Source organism: Gekko japonicus, unplaced genomic scaffold, assembly GCF_001447785.1.
Source record: "Gekko japonicus isolate JY-2015 unplaced genomic scaffold, Gekko_japonicus_V1.1 scaffold834, whole genome shotgun sequence".
Taxonomy (NCBI): Eukaryota; Metazoa; Chordata; class Lepidosauria; order Squamata; family Gekkonidae; genus Gekko; species Gekko japonicus.
The window spans coordinates 749,912-759,139 of record NW_015165855.1 but is presented as its reverse complement, the minus strand read 5'-3'; the positions used below and the strand labels follow the sequence as shown (position 1 = coordinate 759,139).

At 41.9% G+C, this 9,228-nt stretch overlaps 2 protein-coding genes across 2 annotated transcripts in view; both read left to right on the top strand.

Annotated features, from left to right (window-relative positions):
- Positions 1-3,079: 3,079 nt before the first annotated feature.
- On the top strand, positions 3,080-5,518 carry LOC107110389 (protocadherin gamma-A12-like). The gene has a single exon (XM_015411166.1). It carries the CDS (start codon positions 3,080-3,082, stop codon positions 5,516-5,518), a length of 2,439 nt encoding a protein of 812 aa, XP_015266652.1.
- Positions 5,519-6,435: 917 nt separating this feature from the next.
- Positions 6,436-9,228, top strand: part of LOC107110388 (protocadherin gamma-A1-like) — a 5,775-nt gene continuing 2,982 nt past the window's right edge. Inside the window, exon 1 of the mRNA XM_015411165.1 lies at positions 6,436-6,479. Coding sequence (XP_015266651.1) covers positions 6,436-6,479 — 44 coding nt within the window. The remainder of the gene's footprint in view (positions 6,480-9,228) is intronic.

The window sequence follows — 9,228 nt, the reverse complement described above, 5'->3', positions numbered from 1 at the left end:
ATGAACAACAGAGGTTTATTTAACAGAAAATAAAGGACTGAATAAAATAAATGTGATGTGTGGATAACTTAGATATATAAAGTAAAGCCGGCTCTCAAATGAAGGAAATAAACCCTGAGGGGAGATTTGATTCCACTTTTTCCCCTCAGCAGGTTCAAGGCCGCTCTTCTCTCTCACAGGGCACCTTTCCGCAGAACCTGCGCACAGCAGTCAGGAATGGGGGGGCCTTTAACAGGATGTTTATTTGTACCACTAAAATTAGCCCTAACTAAAAAGACAAATATGGAGCTGCGGTGGCTCAAGTGGTTAAGACGCTGAACTGCAGGCTGTTCAAGACCCGGGTGCCACATGACGGAGTGAGCTCCCGTCTCTAGTTCCAGCTCCTGCCAGCCGAGCAGTTTGAAAGCAAGAAATTGCAAGTAGATAAATAGGGACGGCTTCGGTGGGAAGGGAACAGCGTTCCGTGCGCCTTGGTGTTTAGTCATGCCGGCCACATGACCACAGAAACGTCTTCGGACAGCGCTGGCTCTTCGGCTTTGAAACGGAGATGAGCACCGCAACCCTAGAGTCGGATTCGACTGGCTTTCGAGCAAGGGAACCTTTACCTTTACCTTTTTCATTTCAAGTATCACTGATACTTGAGTCTACCCACCCCCCAGATTCTCTAAATGTACTTGTTTTAGTCCAATATGACATATATTGACTTCAGGCCATGAAATTTAGCCTCTCATTCTTAGTCAAAGAAATAGATATTGGTTGAACACCTCGTATGAAGCTGCCTTATACTGAATCAGACCCTTGGTCCATCAAAGTCAATATTGTCTACTCAGACTGACAGCAGCTCTCCAGTGTCTCAGGTGGAAGTCTTTCATATCACCTCCTACCTTGTCCTTTAACTGGAGAAGCTGGGGAGTGAACCTGGGACCTTCTGCCTACCAAACAAATGCTCTACTACTGAGATGTGGGGGGATTGAACCTAGGGCCTTCTTCATGCCAAGAAGATGCTCTGCTACTGAGCTACAGCCTCTTCCCTAAAAGGAAAGCAAACCACACTATACCACACAGTTCTGCAAGTAAAACGAAAAAAGAAGAAACCTTTATGAGGGAATTGAGAAGGACCTTGTCAACACTAAACAGCAATGGTGCACAATGACTGGCATTTTTTTAATGCATTGTGCCTGAACGTCTGATGTAAGGGTCATGAGAAGTTCACACCCGAAGCTTGTGCTAGCTATGACAGAATTTCAGAACAAAAAGGGAACGATTCCTAAGTTCTTTTGAGTTTAATAGCAGAGGCATGATAAGGTGCTTAACGTGTCCATGTGTTAGCCTTTACTTTTGTCTCGATCATGCCCAGATTCGTTCTGAATAGAGAACTATATGCCTATATAGAAGCCCCACCCACAGTATGCACGTGTATATACATGTTTTGCTGCATGCACTCATGCTGGGAAGCCACAGTTTATCTTATTTATTATTTATTTATATCCTGCCTTTCACCCCAGTGGGGATGCAAAGCAGCTTACATCATTCTCCTCTCCTCTGTTGTACCCTCACAACAACCCTGTGAGGTACGTTAGGCTAAGAGTGTGTGACTGACGCACTTCCATAGCACAAGTGGGATCTCAAACCTGGATTCCCCTGATCCTAGTTTGACACTAACCAGTACACCATGCTGGCTGACAGCTTCTCAGCATACCTGCCTGCAACATAATACTGGGGACTCCATTTAGGTAGAAAGGCAGCCAAAAAATGTTTTAAATAAATATTTGTGAATTACTGTCATATGGGCAGGTTGCATATTATTTTCTGCAAATAAATGCTTTCCATTTAGAAATCTTGTTGCATTTCAAGAAGCCTTTTACATAACCACATGATTTACTACAAATTATAATTCCAGGCAGCTGGATTACAAATGAGTACCACCTCTAATCCTTCCTTACCCCCAACAAACTGTATAATTCTTCAGCTGTATCGTTGGAATAATTCTTATTCTCAAAGAGTTGTCTGTATTGAGTTCTGAGTTATTTACATTGCACAGAAGCAATTGTGAGACCCTATGCTATTCACCCTTTATATGGTGAGCATTCAAATTCTTGTGGGGAAATGTAGTGAAATTTGTTTTTAATGAAATGGATAGGATTTACTGTTTGTTTAGGAAGTGTTTTTATAACATTTATGGAATGCAAAGCTAGTTCTATTTGTGGATTTTTAAAAAAAGGCATGGCTGGTTTAATTTTAAAAATGCTAAAGAAACGTGTGCCTTGTAGCTTTTATTTAAAAATTAAAGTCCCCCCACCCCAATGATTTCTTATTAAATGGCTGGTACTACAAAACAATATCCTTATACGTTCTATTCAGCATTTATTTACACCAGTTTGGTGTAGTGGTTAAGTGTGCGGACTCTAATCTGGGAGAACCAGGTTTGATTCCCCACTCCTCCACTTGCAGCTGCTGGATGACCTTGGGCAAGCCATAATTCTGACGAGAGCTGTTCTTGAAAGAGCAGTTCTTGAAAGAGCTCTCTCAGCCCCACCTACCTCACAGGGTGTCTGTTGTGGGGAGGGGAAGGGAAAGGAGTTTGTAAACTGCTCTGAGACTCCGAGTGAAGGGCAGGGTTTAAATCCAATCTCCTCCTCCTCCTCCTCTTCCTTCTTGTCAGAAACATTTTAATAAAATATTAGGTTGTTCTTCCATAATGTGACCTTAACATTTTAAAATAAGTCAGAACACAAAACAAGATAGTATTTACCATAGTTTCAGTATAAAGACAGATATTTTATAATTGAACTTATCTCTCCTTGAAGTATGTGTTTTATTGGGTGGGAAAACCTGCAGGAAGCAGTTGGTGCAATTCTGGGTTAAAACTCTGAGTGTCGCTGTTTGCTCATAAGAAGAACTACAAATACTAGTCAGCTCCGGTCTTCTCTCATTTAAGAGAGAATACTCGAAGCTCAGACTCACACTCCACTGTGTCTGCATCTGCAAACAGTATAATTCAGTAAGGTTTGGGAGATCTTTGTAGCACTTCTACAGAAGAAGACATTGAATACTGCAATCTGACACTGGTTATCCAGAAATGGCTGGAAGGAGACTTCACTATCAAAAGAGAATTCTGCTTTGCTTCATCCTGGTCAGTGTCTGGGAAGCATCTTCTGGGCAGATCCATTATTTAATTCCTGAGGAAATGGAGAAAGGCTCTTTTATTGGAGATCTTGCAAAGGATCTCGCACTGAACATAAAGGAGCTGCCAAGCAGCGAAGTCCAGATAATATCCAGAGGTATGAACCAATATTTTGACCTTGATTTACGAAATGGCCATTTGTTTGTTAATGAAGTGATTGATAGGGAACAGATTTGCCACCAGATGGAGAAATGTCTGTTAAATGTTGAGATTCTTGTCAAGGACAAGATGAAGTTTTTCACCATTGAAGTTGAAATAACCGATATTAATGACAATTCACCCAGTTTCCCTGTAGATGATCTGGAGTTTAAAATTGCTGAAAATACAGGCCCCGGTGCAAGGTTTCTTTTACCAGAAGCTGAAGACCCAGATCTAGGGACTAATTCTCTCCAGAGCTACCATCTCAGTAAGAACAAGCACTTCTCTTTGGATGTACAAATGGGAGTTGATGGAGTCAAATATGCAGAGCTGGTCCTTGAAACATTATTGGATCGAGAAGAACAGAAAATGTATCACCTTATTCTCACTGCAGCCGACAAAGGAGATCCCATCAGGTCAGGTACTGTGCAAATCCGTATTGCTGTTACAGATGTAAATGATAATGCTCCTGTTTTTAGTAAGTCTCTGTATGAAGCAAGTGTTATGGAAAATATCCCCAAAGGGTCTCAAGTTCTAACTCTGAATGCCACTGATGTCGATGAGGGAATAAATTCAAAAATAAAGTATTTATTTAGAAAAAGTTCAGACAAAACTTCAAAAATATTCCACTTGGATTCTTCTACTGGACAAATATCAGTCATCGGGAATCTGGACTTTGAAGATTCTAAATTATATGAAATGGAAGTACAAGCCCAAGATGGGGCTGGGTTGTCTACTCGTGTCAAAGTGGTAATAAGAATCTTGGATGCAAATGATAATGCACCAGAGATCACAATTACTCCACTTTTCAGCAAGGTTCTAGAAAGTTCTCCTCCAGGAAGTGTGATAGCCCTGATAAATATAAATGACAGAGATGATGAGAGAAATGGAGAGGTCATATGCTCCATACCAGCAACCCTTCCATTTCTGTTGAGGAAAACCTTCGATAATTATTATAGTCTAGAAACAGATCAAGGCCTGGACAGGGAGAAAGTTTCAGAATACAATATCACAATCACAGTAACAGACCAAGGGACACCTTCTCTATCAGCAACAGCATACTTCCCATTAGAAATTTTGGATGAAAATGACAACCCACCCATTTTTCAAACTACAGACCTCACTTTTCAGATTGCAGAGAATAACCAAAGAGGTGATTTGATTTTGACTTTAAAGGCAAATGACCCTGATTTTGAAGAAAATGGCAGAATAATGTATTCCATCATTGACACGAACATTGGAGACGCCTTGCTTTCCTCTCATCTTTCTATTAACTCTGAGACGGGGGCTGTCTATGCCTTGAGCTCTTTTGATTATGAAGAGTTCAGAGAGATTAAATTCCAGGTCAAGGCCCAAGATGGAGGTTCCCCAGCACTCAGTTCCAATGTCTCTGTGACTCTCTTAATTTTAGATCAGAATGACAATGCCCCCCAGATCTTGTACCCTTCTAACCCCACTGATGGCTCCACTGGAGTAGAGCTGGCTCCTCACTCTTCTGAGCCTGCATATCTGGTCACTAAAGTGGTGGCAGTAGATGCAGACTCTGGCCAGAATGCCTGGCTCTCCTATCAGCTACTCAAGGCCACGGAGCCAGGGCTCTTCTCCATAGGGCTCCACACTGGAGAGATCAGGACAGCCCGTTTCTTTCTGGACAAAGATGCTCTCAAGCAAAGCCTGGTGGTTTTAGTGAAGGACAATGGGCAGCCCCCTCTGTCTGCCTCAGTCATGGTCACTGTGGTGCTGGCCGACAGCATCCCTGATATATTGACTGACCTGAGCAGTGTGTCAGCTACAGCAGACCCAGAGTCGGACCTCACTTTCTACCTAGTAGTTGCTGTGGCTTTTGTCTCCTGCTTGTTTTTCACTTTCCTCCTTGTGTTGCTGGCCATCAGGTTGCACAGGTGGAGAACATCTCAGCTGTGTGACTCTCAAAGTGTGAATTTCAATGGAGTCCCTGTTTCACAGTTTGTGGGCATTGATGGAGTAAGAGCTTTTTTGCATTCTTATTGCCATAATGGTTCACTGACCACCTGCTCGCGGAAGAGCCAAATTCTTTTCCCCATTGGAAGTTGTACAAGTACTCTTGCACCCCAGCAAACGTCTGATAAATCAGGTCCTTTATTATCATTGGAGGATTCAAGCACTGCTAAAGAACTACAGAACTCTGAACAGGTGAGTTTCATTCTCTACAGTTAAGTCTGATTAAACTGATGCAAAGAATATAAAATTGAATTTGTTAAGACTTGTAGAGTAAACCTATCCATGAAATCTGAGCTGTGGAAGTGCTTAAATTGGTTCAGAATAATGGATGTTTTGGGGATGTTTTGGGGTGATTTGCACATTACCCAAGGCTTAGCCATGCATCTACAATATCATGCTGCCAAATGGCAGCCACTCTGCAGTCGCTTCAGAGAGAAAATGAGGGCTTTATCTGTGTTTTCAATTTTCTGCTCATCTATACAACTACACAGGCAGTGGGAATTGAAACTGAATGTAATTATTGATAACCAATGGATAAGGTCAAAGTAGAGGTAAAGGAATTAGTTTTTGATGTTGTGAGGTTCTTTTACAATAGTTCCAGAACAGTTGGCAGTTGGGTTATTGCTGGTCTGGATTTGTCCATATATCTGAAGCATGTGCTTGTCATTTTCTGTGGATAGTTTTGGAACTGATCTCCCTGGCTGATGTAGACAGGGTTCTTGGCCACCACATTCAAATTAGATTCATGCTTATCTTGGCTGGTTAAATGTCGCAGAGATAGTCTGACAGTGTTGTTAGCCAGAATTATTATTTTTTCCTTTATTTGAAGATAATTTTCTGAGTAGTTTGGAATATGTTGTTAGATTTCCTTTTTTGGGGGGGAAGCACAACTGTGGCAAAGGAAGATCTTACAAATAATATATTTATCTTTAATTATATACTTATTTTTAATTAGGAGTTTTAGACAAGCTGCTCGTGTGGGTGGTGGCAGAGGGATATTTGAATGATTTATCTGTCGTTGACCACTCTTGGCTGGATTTCAAGCCTGGCTGTGGGACCTGGATGGTGTTGGTTTCTTTGGTGGATGATTGATTACAAATGGATAGCCTCTCAATTATCATAGATCTATTGTGATGTCTAATACTTCAAGCCATTACCGAACTGTCTTGGAAAGAAGGTAGAAGTTAGTGGGACTGCTATCCAGTGGGTTGGGTGGATTTTTTGTCTAATGTACACATGTTTGGTATCCTGCATAGTTCTGTTTTTTTCACCAGTGCTCCTTAACATCCGTATTACATCCTCAGTAGCTGTGTGACTGGGTGTCATCAGTATGCTGACAACGCTGTTCTATACCTGTCATTAACTAAGCCCCCAGAAGCAGCAGTCTCAGCCTTAGGCCAGTTCTTAAACCCATGGTCAACTGGATTAGAGTGAACAATCTGAAATTCAGACCAAACAAGACATAGGTAATATTGGCTGAGAAAGCTAATATTTTGAATGGAATTAACTTACCCATGGGAGTTCAGCTGGCTTTGGCTGACAGGTGAAATTTTTCATGATGCTCCAACCCTGAAGATGAATGAGCAGGCTGGCTCAGTTGCTTGGATTGCCTTCTTCATCTTATCCAAAGATTATCCTCCCTTCTTGGCTTATCTGATCTGGCTACACTGAACCGTGCTTCCATAAGCTTTAGGCTAGATTACTGTAACATACTCTGTGGGGCTACCATTGAAGACAAATCAGAAGCTTCAGTTGAGAACAATGTGGCAGCCTCTCTACTGATAGAGCCTAGTTACTATGCACATATCATTCCTATATAGAAAACAAGTGCATTGCCTACCTAGTATGCTTCTGGGTTCAACTGAAGGTGCTGGTGCTTATCTTTAAAGATCTTAATGGCCTGAGTTCTGCATATCTAAAGGACTACTTCTCCATTTATGAACCCAGACACCAATATTTCATGATTCAACAGCTCCTCTTAGTGGTGCCTTTGCTGAGAGAGGCATGCATTTCCACAGCTCGTACCAGATCACTAGGACAACATTGAGAGAACACACAACAGAACATTCACAAAAGGCTGTCCTGTTGTCACTGCCATAACTCATTTAGGGAAAAGCAATCATTGGAAACAGCAGGGAAGGTTGAATTCTACCAAGGAGGAAGTTGGGAATAAGGCAAAGCTCTCATTTTCACCAGCAACAAATTGTGCAGTAGCAAAAAAGATAGAAGAGGCAGAACTAGAACCCACATTCCCTGGAACATTAACCAGACACCCACCTGGGCACAGAAGAAAGAAACCCACCATGTGGCATTTGGAACCCTCCACTGGTGCTGTCAATACCAACCATATATACCAGAGCAGATAAGACAGCAGAGATAGACCTGATGCTGTAGAACATGCATGTGGTCCCTGATTCAAGCCCTGCATGAGGCTAATTATAAAACAGTCCAGGCAAGCTGAGGTTGTGCATCTTCAAACTCAAATACTGGGGATGGCCACCTCAAGCTGATTGGCTACCCCAGAGGCCAATAATTTTCCTTAGGTCCTTACTATGTGACCATTCCTTCTGCTGGACATATGAGAGTCATGGTCACCACCTCCTACAATTCATCCCAGCTGCCCTTATTCTCCCTCTCCTCGTCTTATAGCCTGCATGCTGAGTAACAACCCAGTGGTGAACAGGGAAGAACCTTCCCTTTACCAGAGCACATCTGTACAGGCATTAGAGGAATTGCTTAGTGCCTCCCCCTTCACAGTGTGAATTTCATGCTAACGATGCCTGAGGCTATTTATGAGCAGGGGTGGACATGGATCTCTGTCATTAAAACACAACTTTGAAATACTTCAAACATTGCTTGAGAAGCCAGAGGAATGGACAAGGGAAATTCTTCTGTTTAGACTGCCAACAGTAATCATTCATGAAATGGAAGGAGCCTGAAGACATTGGCTTGCTCCTATGCCCTGTACCACTTGCATGGGCTGAGAACATTTTTTTTGGGGGGGGGGCATTTCCTTCTTGCATTGTGGTGCTCTGGGGGGATACATGGGGAGCTGTCACTGGAAGCAAAAAGCCCCTGTGCACACATGGAGGAGCAGTCATCACTTTTTAGGTTTCAGCAAATGTTTTATTAAGGATTCCTACTGGGTGAAAAACCATAAGGTATTTTATTGTATATGGTAGCAAAAACACAAAAGCACATTCCAGAAACTAAATCATGTACACAAATACACACAGAGAATAATGTATCATCTCTGTTTCATCTTGAAAAGATCGAAACTCGAGAAATCGGAATAACATAGTGCAGAAAACTGATAAAGCTATATAGACTGACTATACATCCTTGGTGTTTAGTCATGCCGGCCACATGACCACGGAAACATCTTTGGACAGCGCTGGCTCTTCGGCTTTGAAACGGAGATGAGCACCGCAACCCTAGAGTCGGATTCGACTGGCTTTCGAGCAAGGGAACCCTTACCTTTTTTTACTGGGTGAAAAACCATAAGGTATTGTCTTGTATATGGTAGCAAAAATACAAAAGCACATTCCAGAAACTAAATCAGGTACACAAATACACACAGAGAATAATGTATCATCTCTGTTTCATCTTGAAAAGATCGAAACTTGAGAAAATCGGAATAACGTGCAGAAAACTGATAAAGCTATATAGACTGACTATATATCATATATTTGTAACTTTAAATTTAGGGCATGGCTATATGTATTCATTAAAGACATTTATTTCCTAGCAAATTAGGATAGTGTTTTATCTGTGTAGCTGAAATTACTGGATGCGGCTCTGGGCGGCGCTGTTCATCCATTTTTAAAGAAAACCTGTTAGAAATTTAGCCTGCCCACCTCTGCAGCGGGAGAGGAGAACACAAAGACATTTCATTTGAGCTTCCAAGATGTACATCAGGATGGGCA

Bases quoted from the DNA above. Each gene is read 5' to 3' on its own strand.
- LOC107110389 (XM_015411166.1), top strand. From the start codon at position 3,080: ATGGCTGGAAGGAGACTTCACTATCAAAAGAGAATTCTGCTTTGCTTC.